This window comes from Triplophysa dalaica, chromosome 15 (genome assembly GCF_015846415.1).
Source record: "Triplophysa dalaica isolate WHDGS20190420 chromosome 15, ASM1584641v1, whole genome shotgun sequence".
NCBI classification, from domain to species: Eukaryota; Metazoa; Chordata; class Actinopteri; order Cypriniformes; family Nemacheilidae; genus Triplophysa; species Triplophysa dalaica.
Window position 1 is genome coordinate 20312025 of NC_079556.1, and position 23451 is coordinate 20335475.

Genomic DNA, 23451 nt, shown 5'->3' on the forward strand with positions numbered 1-23451 from the left:
AAACTAAACAGTTAATAATACATAATAAATGATTAATAAAGAAATGCTTAAATGTAAAAACAAGTTGCTGTTTGTCTTTGTTAATAATTATAGTGTCCTAAGGAAACAGTTGTGACTTTAGTTTCGCGTTTGTACCAGTGCACACATTTGCTCCGGTGTCAAAAATATATACTTTTTCCGTCACAAACCAGTACATACTATTAAGGCATAAAATAAGAAGGTGATCTTGCCAACATCTCACGTTTGATATCTCGCGTTGTCCCGTGTGTTTTGGACAATTACAGGTTCCGCCCATTACAAGTTCCGCCCATTACCAGTTACGCCTCTGTCTTGCACTCTGCAATCAGACACGATTGGAAATTTTACAGCAATCCGTGTTTCCACTATTATGCAGTAGGTGGTGCAGTTATCCGCCTATTACATAGAGCAGCATATACGGATCCTAAAGCATAAATACTCTGTATCATTGTTATGAATCTAAAAAACACTGGCGTGAGCACAGAGTTGTCAACAGTGCGTTCTAATTTTATTGAATGTGAACCAGAAACACTTTATGGCATTTTATCATCAAAATTGTTATTCTGTATTGACCCACTGTCACTGTATTTTCGACGAGGCCTAAAAATGGTTGGGTGAAGGTGAAGATACAGAGACTAAAACGGAATAAGTTCTAGAAGTTCCTAGACACTGTATTTAAGTATCGATGCAACAGGCTGCAATATTGTAGAGAACATCATCCAGCTCAAGAAGCTCCATGGAAACATCACATAGATCCTCATTTTTTAACCGACTAGCAGGGGCTCGCCGTGGGTACCAGCAGATCAACTCAGAAGCTACACGATATCCGATCTATGTGACTGCAGAGTTGAACAAAAATAGTTGGGTTTCCCAGAGATGAGTGCTTGCAGTTTTAAGAACAAGAACAATATATTTTTGTGCATTTTATGTAATAAGTATTCTTTCTCTGTATAATCAGTAGAAAGGTCTTGTAGAATCAGACAGATGTTCAGAAGTCATAAAGCTTCTCATTTTGAAGAATTGTGATTAATGTGGCTTTCTCATTGATACTGTTGCTTCAGCTAGATTTCTCATTTTTTAATAACAGCTTAAGGTTTTATGTATGATTCGTGAATATTGTTCTTTCTCGCACAAAGACTTTTATTTCTGATGGAAACAATCTAGTGACCAAGAGTTTAACATAACAAATAATTACATAAAGTTTAGGAAAAACTTATGATCTTTAAATTCACTCATTAATGGCAGTTATTGTGTATCAGGGAGAGATAAAAAAAGCATAATGTACACAATGTAAGATTTGACAGTATTTATGTGCAGTAACTCATGTTATGTGTGTTTCTCTCTTCTTTTTAACAGGAGGCTCTTATAGAGGCAGTATATGTCACACAGAGACACTGAGGAGTTCTCTAACGCACTAAATCCAGCACAGAGAGGCTCAGTGAATGTTGTGTTGTACGTGTGTAAGTGTGTGTGTGTGTCAGAGACGCTGTAGAAGGACAGAGTGCCGGCCGAACTGTCAACATACACTCCTACTCTCTTACACACACCTGAAGAGACATCAATGACAGTTTCATTATAATTGTGCCATGCAGTGATTCCATCATCAGAGCACTCCAGACTCCATGATTTTACATTGTGTCCAAACATACTGTCATCACTCTTCCCTTTCCTTCTGATGCTTTTATATGACACAGATATATAAACATCTGATTCGCTCCATTCAGTCTCCCAGTAACAGCGTCCAGTCAGTCTCATTCCACACAACACCTGATGAACATCATCAAATCTCTCTGGATGATCAGGATACGACTGACGCTCTCTCACATGTGTGATCTTTCTGTTCTCTTCAGACAGTATGAGTTTAGTGTTTGCTGTGTTTGGATCCAATGTGAGATCACAGACATCTGAACACAAGAAGAGACATTTATAACACAACAACGGAACAATCACTAAATCAATCTGTGTGTGTGTGTGTGTGTTGTGTATATTGGTTTATCTATATTTGTGAGGGCCAAATGTCCTCAGTTAGACAGCAAAGTACTTGTGAACCCACTTGTGAGGACATTTTCTGGTCCTCACTAAATAAAAAGGCTCAAAATTCCGTAGTGCTTGTGATTATAAAGTTAAGGGGTAGAATATATCATAAGCATGATATAAAATCAATGGAAGTCTATGGAAGTAGTCCCACTAGTATGACAATACAAACCTGTGTTTGTGAGATTGTATTTGTATCTGTGAGGACCAGTTTGAGTTGAAGACCAGTGGAGTGAGGACATTTTGGCCGTTCCTTACTTCCTGAGACCTCTTTAAAGGGCTGTTTGATGGTGAAGACTTTGTTTTAGGGTTTAGATTAGAATAAGGTTTAGGTTAAGGTTAAGTTAAAGTTAAGGTCTTCAGGAATTTAGTTCTGATGGTTAGGGTGACAGGCTAAAGATTTCATTGTGTCTATGTATGTCCTTGCAAAGGTTGCTAAATGTGTGTGTTTAGACTTACACTTGCGTGGTCCTGCTGTGATTCTTCTCTCTCCTCCAAAAGTCACACTACAGAAAAACACATAAAACACAGAAACATGATGTGCCATTCTGCTGGTGTGTGTGAATCATGTGTGTGTTCTGTGTCATACTTGAGTTTGTTGAGTGTGTAGTTTGGATCATTGAGTATATCAGAGAGCAGCTGACGTGCTGAGTGTTGTGGGTGATTGTAGCTCAGATCCAGCTCTCTCAGGTGTGACGGGTTTGAACTCAGAGCTGAAGCCAAATAACAACAACCTTCATCTGACACCATACAACCTGATAACCTACAAACACACAAATCAACATGTCAACACACTCTTCACTTCTCTTAGAATAATGCTTTTGTGAGATCAGTGTGTAGAGAGAAACACCTCAGTGTGTGTAGTTGACAGTTTTGAGTCTTGAGAGCATCAGAGATCAGCTTCACTCCTGAATCCTTCAGATCATTGTTACTCAGGTCCAGCTCTCTCAGAGACGTCGATGATTGTAGACATGAAGACACACTTTCACAACATTGATCAGTCAGATTACACCCGGACAATCTAAACAAAACAAAATGATACAAAAGTAGTTTAAAGAACACAAATGTCACCACCACATAAATTATACCTTTTTTACAAATTAACGTCTGGAAAGATTATTGCTAGTTTTGAAGTAAAGATTTAAAGTGTGTTCTCCAATTGTTAAGACAAGCAATGAGTGACAATGAACCAGTACAGGACAGAAAACACAAGGGCATTATAAGGGATCAAAATCAAGAGGGGACAGCTGCGAGGCAGGACCTAATAATGAGCACTAAGGAGGAAACAAGAGGGCAGGAACAATGACAAGCAGGGTGGAGAGTATGGCGAGCCATAAGTCCCAAAATAGTCTCTCTCCACATAAAACATATTGTGTGTGATGAAATAGTATCAACCATCGCCCCAAAAGAAAAGCTACAGTGTTTTTCTCCTATAAAACAGGAAGATTTATGTAAACTTATTGCAACATCCAAACCGACCACATGCTTATTAGACCCCATTCCATCTACATTATTAAAAGAGTTACTACCTGTTGCAATTGAGCCCATTTATAACATTATCAACTAGTCAATTTACCTAGGCCATGTCCCAGGACCTTTTAACCTGGCTGTCATTAAGCCTCTAATCAAAAAACAAAACTTAGACCCCAATGAACTTGGAAGCTATAGACCGATTTCAAATCTCCCGTACTAGAATAGTAGTGTCCACTCAGTTGTGTACTTTCTACAAAATAATGACATACACAAAAAGTTTCAGTCTGGCTTTGGACCGCATCATAGCACTGAAACTGCGCTCGTTAGAATTACAAATGACCTTCTTATTGCATCAGATAAAGGTAACATCTCACTCTTAGTCCTACTTGACCTCAGTGCTGCATTTGATACCGTAGACCATAAACTATTATTCGATCGTTTACACAATTATACGGTATTCAGGGACAGGCACTACAATGGTTCAGATCTTACATATCAGACAGATATCAATATGTCCATTTAAATGGGGAATCATCAAATCTTACGCAGGTAAATTATGGATTACCTCAGGGATCGGTTTTAGGACCCTTGCTTTTCTCCATATACAGTATTGTTCAAAATAATAGCAGTACAATGTGACTAACCAGAATAATCAAGGTTTTTAGTATATTTTTTATTGCTACGTGGCAAACAAGTTACCAGTAGGTTCAGTAGATTCTCAGAAAACAAACAAAACCCAGCATTCATGATATGCACGCTTTTAAGGCTGTGCAATTGGGCAATTAGTTGAAAGGGGTGTGTTCAAAAAAATAGCAGTGTCTACCTTTGACTGTACAAACTCAAAGCTATTTTGTACAAACATTTTTTTTCTTCTGGGATTTAGCAATCCTGTGAATCACTTAACTAATATTTAGTTGTATGACCACAGTTTTTTAAAACTGCTCGACATCTGTGTGGCATGGAGTCAACCAACTTGTGGCACCTCTCAGCTGTTATTCCACTCCATGATTCTTTAACAACATTCCACAATTCATTCACATTTCTTGGTTTTGCTTCAGAAACAGCATTTTTGATATCACCCCACAAGTTCTCAATTGGATTAAGGTCTGGAGATTGGGCTGGCCACTCCATAACATTAATTTTGTTGGTTTGGAACCAAGACTTTGCCCGTTTACTAGTGTGTTTTGGGTCATTGTCTTGTTGAAACAACCATTTCAAGGGCATGTCCTCTTCAGCATAGGGCAACATGACCTCTTCAAGTATTTTAACATATGCAAACTGATCCATGATCCCTGGTATGTGATAAATAGGCCCAACACCATAGTAGGAGAAACATGCCCATATCATGATGCTTGCACCTCCATGCTTCACTGTCTTCACTGTGTACTGTGGCTTGAATTCAGAGTTTGGGGGTCGTCTCACAAACTGCCTGTGGCCCTTGGACCCAAAAAGAACAATTTTACTCTCATCAGTCCACAAAATGTTCCTCCATTTCTCTTTAGGCCAGTTGATGTGTTCTTTGGCAAATTGTAACCTCTTCTGCACATGCCTTTTTTTTAACAGAGGGACTTTGCGGGGGATTCTTGAAAATAGATTAGCTTCACACAGACGTCTTCTAACTGTCACAGTACTTACAGGTAACTCCAGACTGTCTTTGATCATCCTGGAGGTGATCATTGGCTGAGCCTTTGCCATTCTGGTTATTCTTCTATCCATTTTGATGGTTGTCTTCCGTTTTCTTCCACGTCTCTGTGGTTTTGCTCTCCATTTTAAGGCATTGGAGATCATTTTAGCTGAACAGCCTATCATTTTTTGCACCTCTTTATAGGTTTTCCCATCTCCAATCAACTTTTTAATCAAAGTACGCTGTTCTTCTGAACAATGTCTTGAACGACCCATTTTCCTCAGCTTTCAAATGCATGTTCAACAAGTGTTGGCTTCATCCTTAAATAGGGGCCACCTGATTCACACCTGTTTCTTCACAAAATTGATGACCTCAGTGATTGAATGCCACACTGCTATTTTTTTGAACACACCCCTTTCAACTAATTGCCCAATTGCACAGCCTTAAGAGCGTGCATATCATGAATGCTGGGTCTTGTTTGTTTTCTGAGAATCTACTGAACCTACTGGTAACTTGTTTGCCACGTAGCAATAAAAAATATACTAAAAACCTTGATTATTCTGGTTAGTCACATTGTACTGCTATTATTTTGAACAATACTGTACATGTTGTCCCTTGGCGACATTATTTGAAAACATGGAATTAGATTCCACTATTATGCAGATGATACTCAGCTATATATCTCATCAAGACCAGATGATTCCTTCAAACTATCCAAACTGGCAGAGTGCATCGAGGACATAAAACATTGGATGACTAGTAATTTCCTTCTTTTAAACTCTAACAAAACAAAAATATTACTTATCACACCAAAATCATGTAAACAGAATATCTCCGATTACAGCCTGCAAATTGAAGGCTGACTGTTCCTCCAACTAATACAGTTAAAGACCTAGGCGTTATATTAGAAGGCAACCTGTCATTTAAAAATCACATCTCAAATATCACAAAAACAGCCTTCTTCCACCTTAGAAATGTTGCCAAATTACGAATATTTTATGTGTTGCTGACGCAGAAAAGCTTATTCCTGCATTTGTGACCTCACGACTTGACTATTGTAATGCTCTACTTAGTGGTTGTCCTGTATCATCAATAAACAAACTACAGTTCGTTTAGAATGCAGCTGCCAGAGTTATAACCAGGTCAAGAAAATACGATCACATAACCCCAGTTTTATCATCGCTTCACTGGCTACCCATTAAGTATAGTATTGATTTTAAAATTATTTTAATTACTTACAAAGCCTTAAACGGTTTGCCCCTACTTACCTGAGCGTTTATCACGCTGCAATCCATCAAGCTCCCCAAGATCTCAAAACTCAGGATTTTTGATAACACCTAGAATAATTAAATCCACCAAAGGGGTCAAGCTTTCTCATACGCAGCACCTAAACTCTGGAATAGCCTTCCTGATACTACAAGAGGGACAGACACACTCTCCCAATTTAAATCTAGATTAAAGACAAATCTTTTCAGCCAAGCTTTCACTAAAGCATAGTTAATGAACAGCAGCTACACTAATTATTCTCTTTCTGCCTCCGGCTCGGGATGCCCATTCCAAGGTAAGGAGAAATTCCGCCAGGTCCAGATGATCGACATATGCCCATCCCCAACTAGAGATTACGTCAACTACAGCTGCAGACTGACTAACCATCCCAGCTCCATCTAAGGCAATTCCACCACCACCCAAGATAAATACGACCATCAGACCATCCCAGCTCAGACCACTACATCCCCAACCAAGAGCAAAGACGGACTACTTGTCAAATTAATGCTGAAGTTACAATACTTGGTATTTACAATAACTGTATTTAAACTTACATCACATGTCAGCAGTTTGAAGTTGTAGATGCATTCAGTGGCCCTGATTGGAGGTTCCTGGGTGGGTGTTTGTGGGGAGTGGGGGGGCTCGTTGGTTGTGGTTGGGGGGATTTTAATTGTTGGGGCTGTGTGTGTCAGGTTTGGTCTTGTTTTATGGAAGATTTCGGACAACAGAGGAATAAAGTTACATGCCATTACTATTTTCCCTGGTTGTTCCTCTGTTTTCTGGTGTCGATCGTGGAGTGGGACCGGGTTGGACCTGCTCGGTTTCGGCGAGTGGGACTTTCTGGGTTGCGGATGGTGGGCTCTCCCTATTCCTCGTGGATATTTGCTCGGTGGCTTTTGGTCGGGGTCACTGAGTGCAGCTATGACACGTCAGAGGGGATCTGGCCCTCCCTGCTGAGCCTGGTTTCTCCCAAGGTTTATTTTTCCATTAATCAATCATTGGAGTTTAGGTTCCTTTCCACAGCAGGCCAGTGTTGCCTTGCTCACCGGGAGACTGCATTAATTTATTAATTAGATATTATTATTAGAATGATCTTGCTTGTTCTATAAACACCCTGCCCTGGTCTGTGTTTTACCTTTTCTGTTTTTCCTGTTTGCTCCTGTAAAGCTGCTTTGGAACAATCCACATTGTGAAAAGCGCTTTACAAATAAACTTGAATTGAAACTTGAATTGAATCCCGCCACTAGGCCAAGAGAAACATAACATGATGAGGCAGAATCATGACATTGCATGCTTGGAACTCAAGCATGCACAGCGTTTATTTGTCGACCGGTCATGGTCTGTGAGCGAGAACTTGATGGTGAAGGTGTTCCTTATGGAAGTCGATGCAGCTCTGTCTGCTTCTTGAGCGAGCTCTAATCTTTGCATCAATAAGATCTGAGAGTCATATCCAGAGTTGGATGATCAATACAGAGCTGAATTCATTCAACATGTCACATCAGATGATCCATTTTAAATATATGAATAGGCTTATTTTACCTAGTGTGAGGTTAGATCACCATACTCCATACTCTGATCTCTGTAATACATTTTATTTATTACTGCTGCCAAAAAAACTGAGCAGCTAATGTAACAGCTAACGAAATATTCAGATACTGTTTAAACATGTATTTTATTTTTTTAACTCTACCCTGCTCGACCAATCGCATTCTCCGTGTGAGCACACACATAGAACTGTGGGTAATTGAACGCAGCGAAGGATATATCTATGCTGCCTGAGAAAGGAAGGAAAGCAAACATTGGATTTGGATGTGCCTTGATGCCTTCCTACCTTGAAATGGTGCCTCCGAGGGCAGCATTTAGACGTTTCAGACACAGCCGAGGACACAATTTGATCAGAGAGTATATTGTTTACTTTGGTAAACTCTAGTAAACTCAAGTAAACATGCTAGTAAAATTTTGCTACTTATCATAAAAAATTTAACCTAATAAAAAAATCGTTCTTAAATTTAAGTAGACCATAAAACAAATGAAGAAATATATATATATATAAATATTAATATTAAGGTATTTGGCAGACGCTTTTATCCAAAGCGACTTACATTTGCTTAATCCTATACATTTTACATAGGTATTTGCAATCCCTTGGGATCGAACCCACAACCTTGCGTTGTTAACACAATGCTCTTATCACTGAGCTACAGGAAAGCTGTGAACCAGTAAGATACTGGTTTATTAAAATAATTGTATATTATACAAGCATTGGTTATAGGTATCGGCATTGGGGAGTTTCAGAAAAAGAATATCAGTACTCGGTCTTTAAAAAATGGTATCGGTGCATCCCAAAATATATATTATCACCATCATCAAGTTAAATTACTTTAACATCATGCTAATTAATACTATCTTAAACATATTTAGAAAATGTAGTTGTTTAAAACAATTTTCAGTGAAAGTGTCTGACCTCAGTGCTTGTAGTTGACAGTTGTGAGTCTTGAGAGCATCAGAGATCAGCTTCACTCCTGAATCCTTCAGATCATTGTAACTCAGGTCCAGCTCTCTCAGAGACTTTGATGATTGTAGACATGAAGACAAGCTTTCACAACACTCAGCAGTCACATTACACCTCGACAATCTAAACACAACCAAAACAAAATTAAACAAAGGGAGGTTTAACATCACAAAATTCCACACTAAAAGAAACAATACCCTGAACAAACTAAAAAATATATATTTTATATTTTATTCTCAAAAAACATTTATCCTTTGTGTCCATTTGAATTTTGATTTACGTTAAATAAAAAGTAAAATTATAATAATCTAATATTTAATCGATCCAAGGACAGTTTTTACTTTAGGATAAATGACAAAACTGTAATTGGATTGCAGCAATTTTATTAATTTATCTCAATGTTCTAATTCAGTGTTTCTCAACTCCGGTCCTTGGTCCCTCCTCCAATAATATTTTAGATGTTTCTGTATGTAAACTACCGGAATCAACTCATCAGCTTGTTGGTGTGTTAATTAGGGAGACTAACAGTGGTGGCTTGTGCATAATTTTTTGAGGGGGAGCAACAAACCATTTGACTTGTGATGTAAACTTATCGTACAACATCAATAGTTAGTACTGCCTAAATATTTATATAATCAAATCTATATAAAGCTATAAAACATAATAGCACCTTACAATTTACTAAAGTTTACTAGTGTAAATACCAAAGTGTACTACAGTATTACAGAAAGTAAACAGAAAAAACATTAACAGGATCGTACCCATGACCTTGTTGATGTTGCTAAAGCCATGCTTTCACCACTGAGCTACTGGAAAGCTAAGGTTTAAGAGTTAATAGTCCATCTGCTGTATGACAGACACAATTATTATGACTGTGTGACAGTCTTTTATTATTTTAAAGTATTTTCAGTGAAAGTGTCTGACCTCAGTGTTTGTAGTTGACAGTTGTGAGTCTTGAGAGCATCAGAGATCAGCATCACTCCTGAATCCTTCAGATCATTGTTACTCAGGTCCAGCTCTCTCAGAGACTTTGATGATTGTAGACATGAAGACAAACTCTCACAACACTCATCAGTCAGATTACACCCTGACAATCTAAACACAACCAAAACAAAATAAAACACAAACACCAGTTATCTCAGGGTAAATATAGAACATCTGCAACAGCATTATTTAAGGAGGCAGGTTACGGTCAGTAAACTTTCAACAGGATGAAATAAAAGAACAATAAATAGATAATGTTTGATTAAAACTAATATACATTGAGTCTTGATCTAATATATTATGGCCCGGTTTCACAAAAGGGCGTTTTCTTAAGCCAGGAATTTGCCTCAGTTACATTAAGATTTTGAAGTCATTTTTATAGAAATACCCAAGACAAAACATTTCATCTTGAACAAAACAATGGTACTTACATACCATCATTATAAGATCTTTTCAGTTAAAACAGCTCAAACGTTTGATTTAATCTGGGACTAGCCTTAAACATTGCCTGTGAAACCTGGCATATATCTATTATTATAATAAACACCAAATAATCTTGTTTACACAACAGTCAGATTCAATTCTCTGATTCTATAAAACAGCACTGCTGTAACTTAAACTGTTTAGTTGTGATTATAAACCAGAAAAAAATAATTGTAAATTTGTAATTTAGTCAGACACAGTTCCCAGTAGTTTGATTCGAGTCATTTGTGTGCTGTAGGCTTTGGTTTGCTCATTAGAAAGACGTGGACAGCGGCATTTAAACTGTTTGTTCACTCTTCTTAATCCAGAGAAGTGAGATGTCTGTAGCAGAGGTTGCGTTAACCGAAAATTCTCCGTCATTTAGTTTTTTTTACCACTGACGGAAAAATCTGAAGATCATCCATGAATTTGATGAATTACAGTAAGGGCAATTTATAATTTCCAGTTCCATTGATTTCCTTTCATCAGAACATGATCGTGAATGGACTAAAACTACTACCCCTGCCCTAAACACGACCGCAAAGGGATGCGTGTTTCCGATTAGATAAACGCAGGTGTGCACGAACCAGTGGTGCGCTGTTTGCAGACTTTTTTCTTTGAGAAAATTGATAGCAACTATTGTCATTTTGGATAAACATTAGCTTTCAGTGAGTGATTGGAAAAATGTCTCTCTGGGCTTCTTCTCCGTTTAGTGAGCGGCAGAAGCGCAATAATCATAACCAATGCTTACAAAACAGGGTTTACAAGCACACATCATTGTTACTGACTGGACATATGAATGTAAACATTTGTCTTTGATTTTTGTTTTATGCCTGACAACAGAACAATTAAATATGTTAACGACTTCATGTAGTCAGTTCAGAGTGTACATGCAAGTACGTGCAATGACGTCACAAACATGCTAATTAGAACGTCACATCACCCTGCAACAAAGTGATGGGTTATAGTAGATAACGACAGATTTTTACGAGGGTGTCCCTCACAATGACAGACAATGAAAAAGTCTATTATTTCTTATATTCTGTTTATGATGCTTGGATTAAAGGGTCATTTGATGCAGTTAAAAGGGAACTATGCCGAAAAATTTGAATTCTGTCATAAATGATCCTCAAGACGTTCGTCAATGCTAAAGGACCTCCATTTACATTCAAAATGCAAATTAAGATAGTTTTGATGATGTCTGGGAGCTTTCTGATTCCTTAGACTGCAAGGCAACCAAACTTCAAAGCGTTGACAGTGAGTTATAACGTCGCTGAAATAGTCCATGTCACTCCAGTGGTTTAGCTTTAATTATAAAGCGACGAGGTTACGGTTTGTGCGCAAACACAAAAAAATACAGACTATATTCAACAATTTCTCGGCTTCTATGTTAGTTTCCAATGCGCGATCACAGTGCAACTGGGGTCAACACTGCACAGACGCATGCTCGTCAGCACCACGCATGTGCGTCATGCAGGAGCATGTTCAAGCTCGACGACATGTTTCCTGGAAACGGTTTGCAACGATGTGCAACAGGGATGGATACATTTTTTTTTTTGTTTAGTGGGTGTGTCAAGAATGTCAGCCCAATCAGCAGCAACATGTATACAACCCACGTGGTATTAAAGAGACAGCTCATGCACAATGGGTACAAGTAAAGCCATTCAAATGTGTCTGCTGCAGCTTGGTATACGCAACAATTGAAGATATTGGAAGAGATTTATTTTGCAGTATTCAACAAGTACAGTCAGGTCCATAAATATTGGGACATCGAAACAATTCTAACATTTTTGGCTCTATACACCACCACAATGGATTTCAAATGAAACAAACAAGATGTGCTTTAACTGCAGACTGTCAGCTTTAATTTGAGGGTATTTACATCCAAATCAGGTGAACGGTTTAGGAATTACAACAGTTTGCATATGAAAGTCATTCATGCCTTTATTTTTTCAAGGCTTGAATATTGTAATTCCCTTTATATAGGAGTTAGCCAGAAAGCGTTGTCCCGTTTGCAGGCAGTCTGAAACGCAGCAGCTAGGATGCTGACAAGTACTCGAAAACGATAGCACATCATACCAGTTCTATTTTTCCTACATTGGCTGCAAGTGCGTTTCTGTTGTTTTAAAATTATTAAATGGTTTGGCTCCGCTATATCTTGCAGACCTTCTTGAACAACACACGCCTACTAGATCCCTAAGATCCACTGATCAGCTACTTCTAACTGTTTCTAGGTCTAGATTAAAATTTAGGGGTGACCTGGCCTTTTCGGTAGTTCCACCAAGACTGGGAAATTCTTTACCCCTGTGTCTTAGAGAAGCTCTGGCTATATTTACTTTTAAAACACGCTTAACAATGCATTTATTATCTCAGGCTTTTAATTCTACTGAGTATTGCGGGGTGGCTCTATATTTTTGTGGTTATTTTTGCATTTATCTTTGTAATTCTTTTGGTTTTTATTTGTTTTACTTTGCTTTGTACAGCACCTTGGGCAACAATAGTTGTATTAATGTGTGCTTTTAAGTGAAATAAACTGAAACTGAACATCTCTCTATGAATTTTTTTTTTACTTTCTATTTATCATCTGGGTCACAGATATTCTAGTGATCATATTTCTCCTAAACAAGTTTCAGAATTTAACTTAATAACGATAGCATTTTTATTACATCTGTTTAACATTAATATTCAAGTGACTCTCATATTCATTTTTTGAAAGCTAGGACACAAGGATGTTCTGAACTTGCTATGCAGTAAATATATCGGACGGAAAAGGGTGCAATTAAATGCCCTTTAAAAATGAAGAAAAGGCTTCACTTATTTTTCATCTCCAACATTTTTGATCAGTTCGGACAAATCTAAGAAAAACACCTGCATACTTTTCACTCTAAGGGTCTCCTTTAAAAGCGCATCCCACCTTTTAAACCAAAATAACGGGAAAAAATGAAAGATCCTCCTTTGTTTGCATGAGTGTCCGGTTTGAGTAATCAATATTTAATGAAATATTGAGTCTTATCTGTATTTCAGCATTCAAAAGCATGTTTTTTCTTAAAATTTAGAGACATCTGAACATAATGAGCCCTCCCCAGTCTCTCTCATTTAATGTCTTTATAAGTGGGATAAAGCAAGCAAAGTTTTGACTAATGGGCATAGTAGCCAATTTATAGACGATACTGTAAATTACAGCTTGCATAGTTTACGTAAGCAGATGCGAAGTGTAAGTGTGCATTATCGACAAGTTAAGCCATGCACACTAGTGGCCCTTTTTTAACGATCTATGCGCATGATCTAAAGTACATTCAGGGCATGTCCGAATCCAATTTTTCTAGATAAACGATGGAAAAATGGTTGGCGTGCCCTGGTGCATGGTCATAAACAGAATGTACGAGCGCTGTGCACCCGCCCATAGGCGCATATTCCTAATGCAACTTTTTAACTAATAACTATTAAAAAAAATTGACCCATTGACTTTAGACCAGGTTTGAGTTGATCTGTGGCGCAGTCTATTTGCAGTTCCACAAAATACCAACGCGCCAACAATGCACTTGAACACACCTCTTTTTAAGACCAGCACGCCCATGGGCGCACAAATGAGCTCAAATGTATTTGCTATTTAAACAACACGGGAACGTACAGAAAAAATTCAATACTGCGTCAGGCTGAAACTGGCAAAAACTCTTGCGCCAGGTGTATGATAGGGCCCTAGCTCTTTTACAGTGCGACTTATCTGGCTGCTCGGAGCTCTTCTAAACCAACAGATATTTCATTCACGTACTATAAGCAGTAGTAACAATGATGCTAAATATGACAAACAGTGTTAAACAGCGTGATCATGTGACTTTATATGCACAGAAACTGAATGTAATATATGAGAAGTGAAGACTCACAGAGCTCTTGTGCAGTTGATGACAGCTGGTATGAGTCTTCTTCTGCCCTCCTGTGATGTGTTGTATTTCTTCAGATCAAACTCATCCATCACCTCCTCTGACATCTGAAGCATGTAGGCTATTGTTGAACAGTGAGCGACAGATAGTTTCTTCTTTGAGTGTTTGTCTGATCTCACAAACTCCTCAATCTCTCTGTACAGAGTCTGATCATTCAATTCAGACAGACAAAGAAAAAGATTGATGGATCTTTCAGATGAGAGACGTTCCTCACCCTCATCATCATAATCCTCACCTTCATCCTCATCAACATCATAATCCTCTTCTTCATCCTCATCAACATCATAATCCTCTTCTTCATCCTCATCATCTTCATCCTCATCTTCATCTTCATCCTCATTTTCATCCTCATCAACATCATCACTCATATTTCTACCCTTGATTTTCTCTTTAATGTGGTGTGTAATTTTTCTGATGTCCTCTGAGCTGTTGTGAGTGTGTGTCAGTAGATCCTGTAAGAGTCTCTGATTGGACTCCAGTGAGATGCCCAGCAGGAATCTCAGGAAAAGATCAAGATGACCAGTTTCACTCTCAACAGCTGTATCTACTGCTGATTTTAGTAGCTTATACAAAGAGATTTCCTCAAACCTGCTGTCATCATAGTCACACTTCTCCCCCAGGATCATCTGCAGTTCCTCAGTGTTCTTCTTCATTAAATGGCAGTAAAACACATAGAGCGCAGCGAGAAACTCCTGAAAGCTGAGATGTATGAAGCTGTAGATTTTCCTCTGATGAAAGACAGATTCCTCTTTAAAGATCTCAGTACAGATGCCAGAATACAGCGCGGCGTCAGTGATGTCTATCCCACACTCTCTCAGATCCTCCTTATAGAACATCACATTGCCCTTCATCAGCTGTTTAAAAGCCACTTCAGCCAGTTTCACAATCACTTCTTTCTCTGAATCTCTCTCTTGATCATACTTCTCATTCTTCATCTTCATCTGAATCAGCAGGAAGTGGATGTACATTTCACTCAGAGTTTTGGGGATTTCTTCACTGTGATCTTGTGTCAGGATCTTCTGAAGCACAGTGGATGAGATCCAACAGAAGACCGGTATGTGACACATGATGTGGAGGCTTCTCGCTCTTTTAATATGTGACATGATTCTGCTGGCTTGATGCTCGTCGTTGATACTCTTCCTGAAATATTCCTCCTTCTGAGCATCATTGAAGCCCTGGATTTCTGTCACACGAGAGATGTATTTGGAGGGGATCTGATGGGCTGCTGCTGGTCTGGAGGTGATCCAGATGAGAGCGGAGGGAAGCAGATCTCCTCTCATGAGGTTTGACATCAACACAGCCACTGATGAAGTGTCAGTCACATCAGAAACTTTCTCACTGTGGTCTGAAAACATCAGAGTCATTCTGCTTTCATCTAAACCATCAAAGATGAACACAACTTTACTCTCCTCATAAATCTTTGAGTCAAGATCTTGAAGTTCAGGATGAAAGTCCAGCAGAAGTTTGTGAAGACTATAGAGATGCTCTCGAATTAAGTTCAGCTCTCGAAACGGAAGCAGGAACATGAAATCTACGTCCTGATTGGCTGTTCCTTCGGCCCAATCCAGAATGACCTTCATCACAGAGACGGTTTTTCCAATTCCAGCGATGCCTTTAGTAAGAACAATCTTGATTTTGTGTCTTTGATGTGATTGAGGTTTAAAGATGTCATTGCAGTAGATCGGAGTGTCTTGTAACTCTTGTGTTCTTCTGGGCTTTCTCTCCATGTGTAAAACCTCATGTTCTTCATTCACTCCTTCTCTCTCTCCCTCTATGATGTACAGCTGTGTGTAAATTCTCTTCAGGAGGGTTTGATTCTCTTGTTGTTTGATTCCCTCAGATAAACTCTCATACTTTTTCTTCATGATGCTTTTGTGTTTGTCTTTGACTCTCTGCAGAACATCATCCACTGATACATGATGAGAATCCTGTTGCACGTCTAAATTCACATCATGTTTACATCTAATGTGTGATCTACAGAGAAAAGAAAAACACAGAAAAGAATGTGTAAACGTTCAGACATTAATGTATTAATTGAATGTACAGCATGTATTTTCTGTCTCAATGTTTCACTGTAGCTTCATGCAGGGGCGTAGCAGCCGCGGGGGACATGGGGGACACCTCCCCCTCACTTCTATAAACAAGTGATTCTGTCACCCGCACCTTTTGACCAATTGCCAATATTCCCGCCCTTGTTCTCTGGTTTGTTACTTGGATTTGAGTGAACTAACATTCATCCAATCACAAGCCCTCTGGCACCTCGGTCATGAGAATTTAATCTTATTACGATCATTCCTTCATTCTGTCATTCATCCGTTAGCGAGCAAAATGCACCACAGAAATGAACAGAGGAGGATTCGTCCTTTATTCAAACACACACTGTAAATAGGCTATGTGTTATGTTTGATTAAATAAATCATGCGATCGAATTTTCAGGTTATGATGACATTTGACCTACTATAATGGATGCATACGAAGCGTTAAATGGGCAATTCCCTGAAAATGTCAACCATACCTCGAAAATAGTTTTTAGCAGTGGTTTTTAACATGGTAATAGTACAGATTTTAACATTTAGTTGCTCAAATACTCATGTGAGATCTCTCTTCAAATTTGTAAAGCATTTGTTTTATTTTTAGGGCATGATTTTTCATAATCAGGTAAGTGCCATTTTCAGGATTGTCACATCCATAACGCTAAATATTCCTCATAAATGGACCTATGAAAATTGATATAAAGTAACTATTTGATGATCTATAAATAGGCATCCCTTCTCCATTCATTGGGTATTACTGCTTCAGGATTGTGCATTTAATTTGACAGAAATCCTACAAAGCCGTCTCCCAAAATCTGCATACTTTTTTTGTCACATCCATAACGCATATTTATTTCCCTTTTTTTTAAATATATATTTTTTTTCACAGACTTGACTTTTTTATGTTTAAACTCTATCACCAAGGGTTCAGTAAAATATAAACAGATGCTTCAATAGAATAGTAAGAAATTAATTCTCTGAGCTTTTTTATGTCACGTCCATAAATCAAAATGTCAAGTCCATAACGCTGGAATTGCCCAAATGTATACTTTAATTAAAGCATCTGCTAAATGAGACAACTGATATTCGGTTCTGCAGTCTTTTGTCGCCTCGTACTGCTCGCGTCGGGAGTAGAATTATCCTTTCCCAATAAAGAAGTTGTTGTATATCACATACACAAGGACAACCTTGATAAATTGGATAGAAAAAAGATTGCTCAACAATTTGTGGCCTGCAATGAAAGACGAAAATGTCAATTTTTTAAAGTATTTAAACATTGTAAATACATAATTTTATTTATATATTTTTATAAAATGTTAATGATATAATATTAATGAAATGCAATCTGCATACTCATTTAACTTCCTCTGTTCCCTCTTAGTGTTGTTTTTGTAGCCTTTACGTTTTAAACATAATTTTTGTCTTTTCTGAAAGACCTTTTTTGTCCAAAAGTTAAAAATTAAAATAAAAGACTTTGGTCAAGTGTTGTGCAACATCTATACTTTACATATGTGAAATAAATATATTTTATTTAAACATATAATTATCTATGTCAGCAGTGGTCTCAATGTCCTAGGTCCTGCAATTATTTTTCAAATTTGAGTATATCACATCATGAACAGGTTCTTGTAAACTGTTATGGCATTTCCCTAATTGCCACTAGGGCGCGCTAAAACACTAATAAGCATTCTATTTAAAATCGATTATATGAACATGAATGCACTTTGTACATGATGTGCATATGTTAATATGGCTTTGAGGGTCACATCACCTGACAGCTGTCCTCCCACTTTTAAAATGGCTGCACATGGCTTCATATGTCACTTTACATCAATGATCATCAGTTGAATGATCAATCATACATGTTTATACTCACAGAGAGTCAGATGATACTGATCCATCACTGAGATCAGGTGGAAGATTCATGGAGTCGTCACTCTTCATAGACACAACACTGGGTTCTGGATGAGCTCTTCTCTGACGCTTTGATCTGGAAATAAATGTAGCATATAAAACATAAATAATCCTTTCAAAAACAATACAACTGTCTCTTGTGAAACTTGACACATGTCATCATTCAAAACTGTAGTAAATAAATCTTTCTCATTCATGAAATGCATTCTCTTACAGTATCTGACAGAAGTGACCTAAAATTTTGGAAATATTTATTATACATTTTCAAGTGACCAAAGTGAAGAAATGACACTTTGCTACAATGTAAAGTAGTGAGTGCGCAGCTTTTATAACAGTGTAAATTTGCCGTCCCCTAAAAATAACTCAATACACAGCCATTAATGTCTAAACCGCTGACAACAAAAGTGAGAAAAATCTGATCTGATTTGAAAAAGCACTGGAGCGCTACGACACATTGAGGGAACCATGAATGCAAAGATATATTGTGACATACTGAAGCAGAGCATGATCCCCTCCCTTCAGGGACTGGGCCACAGGGCAGTATTCCAACATGATAATGACCCCAAAAACACCTCCAAGACGACCACTGGCTTGCTAAAGAAGCTGAGGGTAAAGGTGATGGACTGGCCAACCATGTCTCCAGACCTAAACCCTACTGAGCATCTCTGGGGCATCCTCAAACGGAAGGTGGAGCAGCGCAAGGCTGGTGCAACATTCACCAGCGAGTGGAAGATGACTCCAGTGGTAACCTGTGAAGCTCTGGTGGACTCCATGCACAAGAGGGTTAAGGCAGTGCTGGAAAACAATGGTGGCAACACAAAATATTCACACTCTGGGTCCAATTTGGACTTTTTCTCTGAGGGGTGTACTCATTTTTGTTGCCAGCGGTTTAGACATTAATGGCTGTGTGTTGAGGTATTTTAAGGGAACTGCAAATTTCGTTTTGACATTATTGTGCATGGAGCGTAGATTAATGTAAAAAAAATTATGCATAAAGGCAGCAACATAGCAAAATGTGAATAAAACAAAGGTCTCAAGAATCGATAGGAGAAGAACCCAGATGCAGGCAGCGGTAGTGGTAACAAAACGCTAGGTTGTCGGCTGAAGAAATGAGGCGAAAGGCAGGGCTGGCTCTGGGTCGGAGGCCTCAGAGAACAACTACCATCATCTAACCAAAGTCTCGCCTGGTTGACCAAAAGCTCTGATTCTTCTTGCTGTCTCTGTAGTGGTTACGTTTTTACGGGGACGAGTTGTTCACCCGACGCACATCCCTCCTCCTTTTGCATCGGCGGTCAGAACAACAGAAAGTTTTACCTCATGTCCCCATTATTCAATGATTACTTTTAATTGATTTGATGTTGACTCAAACAAAAAATGCATTCAACATGTAAAATCAATATACAACTTGATGTGCGTCTGTATTTTTTGGACATTTCCAGCATATAGTAAAATTAGTAAAATGAAAACCAAACTGTATTCTAATCCTGGTTTCACAACTTCAAATAAACAACAGCAAGTTTATACTCACTGAGGTTCAGATAATACTGATCCATCACTGAATTCAGGTGGACGATCCATGGAGAAGTTACTCTTCAGGGTCACAACACTGGGTCCTGGAGATGATGGGGGTGTTTTCTCACTTTTTCTCTTCAATGTTTTCATTTTGGAATCAATGTTCTCTCTGTTCTCCATATTAAGAAACTGACCTCAGATCTGTATTCAGAAACACATAAAACACTCAATTAAACATCTACATGACTTTATGATAGGACTAAAGACAGTCTACCGAGTTTTTTTTAATCTTTAGTCTCTCTTTTCTATTATTGTGAGAAGAGAGAATTCGAGCCCTGACATGTGCACACTATTAAGTGAAAGAAAATGTGTCTGTGAGAGTTTACTTCTGTGTTGTGTTGTTTTTAAATAAACACATGAATATGTAGTGTGTTTGTGTTTATGTGTGTGGGGTGTTTCCCATTCATTGATAGAAAGGGTTCGTTTTTTTATCTGTCAAGTACTATTATTGCTAATAGTAATAATAGTAATAATTCATTTGTTGTTTTATCTAACAAACGTTAGAAAATGATTTGACATGTTATTACCATTGGTTCTAACTAAACTATTTCAGAATCTAAATGGCATATTATTGGCTGTTTGAATGTAATGCTACTGTGCTCTTGCTTTTTGTTTTTTTGAGTGGCATTGTACGACATTAAATGAATAAGTAAACCTAAAAAACATAAATTCTGTTATTTTAAGAAATCCTCTGAGGATTAGGGATGGGTATCGAAATCAGGTGTTGTGCCGGAAAATGACCCCTGCCAAATTATGACTCCCCCATTCCCCACTAACATTAGGTGTTAGGGTCAGGATTAGCTAATCCCCATCAAAATCAACGAGGGGGGTCATAATCTGGCGGGGAATCCAAATTCAGCACAACACCGGTATAATATGGGCGTGGGGCAAAATTATGAAATGAGGAGCATCGAAAAAGCCCTTAATTCCCGACGATAGCGGAGATAACTACACGTTCACAAGTGTGGTTACATTTCACCAAAGTTGATGCTGACATTGACAAGACGAGCATTAAAGTGCATCATGTACAGACAGAGAGATGCACTGTTTTTGACTTCTTAACCCAGTTCATCTCTTGATGCCCCAAGGATTAAGGAGGAATTTATGAAAAATATAATTGATTTTGTTGTAAATAGTTTATTTTATTTATTTAGATTTTTTTATTTATTGTTAATTAGGTTAATTCAAATAAAGCAATATTAATTCTGTTAAATTTGTTTCTATTTATATCAATAGTATTTATAAGAATACCATTAAAGTAAGCAGTATCATTAAGAGTAATAATACCGTAAAAACCTTAACAATACCCATCCCTACTGTGGATGCGCATCCTAAAGTAACTAGAGATCCGTAGCTCCACTTATGAAGACTGACGTTTACAGATTTTCAACACACTTCGTATTGTTAACAATAATGACAAGTATGTGAACAGACAATGTTTACTCTTTTCTTTTAGAGTTACTCGTATTATTTGTCCACAAAACTCTGCTGAATAATGTGTTTTACATCATTCAAATATTGTGCGTTTACATGTATTACAGACATTTTACCAATACAAAGTGGGTTGAAAATCTGCAAACTTACCCTATAATAATCTTTTTTATTTTTAACTGAACATGACTTTAAACACATGACTTGTATTATCTTAGAGTTTTTGCGGAATGAACATTATTTGTTGCCAGAACATGTTGCTCAGTGAGTCATAGCTTCCAACGACTGATTAAAGGTCCAGTGTGTAATTTTTGTGAGGATCTTTTGACAGAAATGCAATATTATATACATGAATATGTCTGCAGAGGTGCATAAAGAGAATTCACAATGAAGCGTTATGTTTTTATCACCCTAGAATGAGACATTTCTATCTACATACCATTGCCGTAGCCAGCTGACCAACAGGCACGCGCCAATCCAGTTATTAGAAGAAAAAAAAATCTTTATTGTTATGTTGTTGTATTCAACATTATTACAAACATGACTGTGTCATCTCGTATCTTAAAATAATAAAATACCGTTTTAGATTCTTAAAGAATTTGATTGACATCCGTGTTAGACAATTAACGGTTACCTCGCCCGAGCCATTTGGTGCGTCCGAGTGCTTTCCCGCCGTATGCAGTTAGCCTGTCGTTGTATGTTAACTGGCGCGATGTCGAAACAAATATCCATTAAATATAATATAAAAAAACTCGTATTGACCCGGGAGAGAACTCATCCATCAACCTTAAGGAACAAGTTCAGACGAGGCTGATGCAACAACAACCACAACGGAACCACAATAGCCATTTATTAGTACCGAATCTACCTGTTTGTGAATTACAGACTTGTAGGGGCATGTGGATGTATATTAGCATCTTGCTGCTGAATATATGCGTTGTAACATGTTCATTGTTCATTACCTTCGCTTTCAGTGAAGAATTTGATATTTCATATGTTTGATTAACAGCCGTCGTTTAAAAGGAAATAATTGACCAAAAAATTATATAACATAATTCTGTTATTAGAACTTGATTTAGGAAATGTCTTAAGTGATTTTTTTGTTAAAAAATGTATTATTAACGTTTATTCGATTAACTCATTTATAAAACAAGCTTTGTGTTTGTCTTTAAGGAAATATTCATATGATTAAAAAATGAATGGATAAAAACTGCCTTATGTGCTTGAGATTTGAAATATATATATAGTTACCCCGAAAAAATGAATTTTGTAATGGTTTTAATAGGAAAAAATTAATGGTTTATAAGAGGTTTTAATGGAAACCATTAGGATTTCTGTAATGGTATTTATTTGGGTTATTTAGTTTTTCTCAGCATATAGTTCTGATAACTTGATCGTAAATTGATTCATAGAATAATCAAAATACCAAAATGAAAATTCAATTATGTATATAATCTAGTCTTGTTTAATAACACACACTCTTTTATCATGTTTTTTTCAGATGTAGTTCTCTGTGATTTCATGATAAGGGTATGGGTTAGGAGCCCGCCTGGATCTTCAACATCTCATTAGTTATAAATAAGCGTTCAGATCGATTAACACGACAACAAGTGAAATAAAAACACGATCAGATATAAAGACACTATATCAGAAGCTAAAGTTTAGTTTAACGTTCATTTCTTACCTTGAAGTTCGTGGTTGTTTGATGACAGTCTGTGGCTTTGAAATGGCGCGAGTTTTCATGGATGTTTATACTTTGGACTTTGAACCGAATTTCTTCTTCTTGTTGTTTAATGGTCGTTCACTGCTTAGAAGTATTACCGCCACCTGCTGTGTAGTTTATTTTTATGGGTGATAGATCCGTATCTGTACATTTTTTTTGTCCCACTGCAATCGCACTATTATACCAGTTAGATCTGTAAAGTATAAATACAATCTGTCTCTTAGCCTTAAACGTATTTTTCTCTTAAATCTAGGAATGTACACTCCAATACCTACTTTTTGTTCGATTGGATCATAAGATCATCTGTATAAAAGAACAAAAACTTCCTCTCATAAAACCATTAATTTCATACTTGTTATCCTTCTTGTTGCTTTTTTCCTCATTTCAACATTTGGTTCGGGAACTGGCTTGCCAGTCTCCATCCCGTTCATACGAGTCCAAAAGGAAGATGGCGTTCCCATGTA

General features: G+C 37.6%; 1 protein-coding gene across 4 annotated transcripts; it reads right to left on the reverse strand.

Annotated features, from left to right (window-relative positions):
- Positions 1-611: 611 nt before the first annotated feature.
- Positions 612-23023, reverse strand: LOC130436851 (NACHT, LRR and PYD domains-containing protein 3-like). 4 transcript variants are annotated; one of them, XM_056767838.1, is made up of 11 exons: positions 21899-22081; positions 21704-21718; positions 19790-19974; positions 18224-18337; positions 14258-16288; positions 9852-10022; positions 8880-9050; positions 2903-3073; positions 2642-2815; positions 2512-2558; positions 613-1922 (listed from the first exon to the last, which is right to left on the reverse strand). In XM_056767838.1, the coding sequence occupies exons 3-11, from the start codon at positions 19951-19953 to the stop codon at positions 1345-1347; spliced, it is 3621 nt and encodes a 1206-aa protein (XP_056623816.1). In that variant the 5' UTR covers positions 19954-19974; positions 21704-21718; positions 21899-22081; the 3' UTR covers positions 613-1344. The 4 variants fall into 4 exon arrangements, with proteins under 4 accessions (XP_056623818.1, XP_056623816.1, XP_056623814.1 ...); XM_056767836.1 differs by lacking the exons at positions 21704-21718; positions 21899-22081 and adding an exon at positions 22949-23023; XM_056767839.1 differs by lacking the exon at positions 21704-21718.
- Between the last annotated feature and the right edge of the window lie 428 nt (positions 23024-23451).

Bases quoted from the DNA above. Each gene is read 5' to 3' on its own strand.
- LOC130436851 (XM_056767836.1), bottom strand. From the start codon at position 19,953: ATGGAGAACAGAGAGAACATTGATTCCAAAATGAAAACATTGAAGAGA. The intron at 9,051-9,851 runs GTCAGACACTTT...GGTTGTGTTTAG, and splicing joins TGTCAACTACAAACACTGAG to ATTGTCGAGGTGTAATGTGA. The intron at 1,923-2,511 runs GTAAGTCTAAAC...TCTTGTGTTCAG, and splicing joins CACAGCAGGACCACGCAAGT to ATGTCTGTGATCTCACATTG.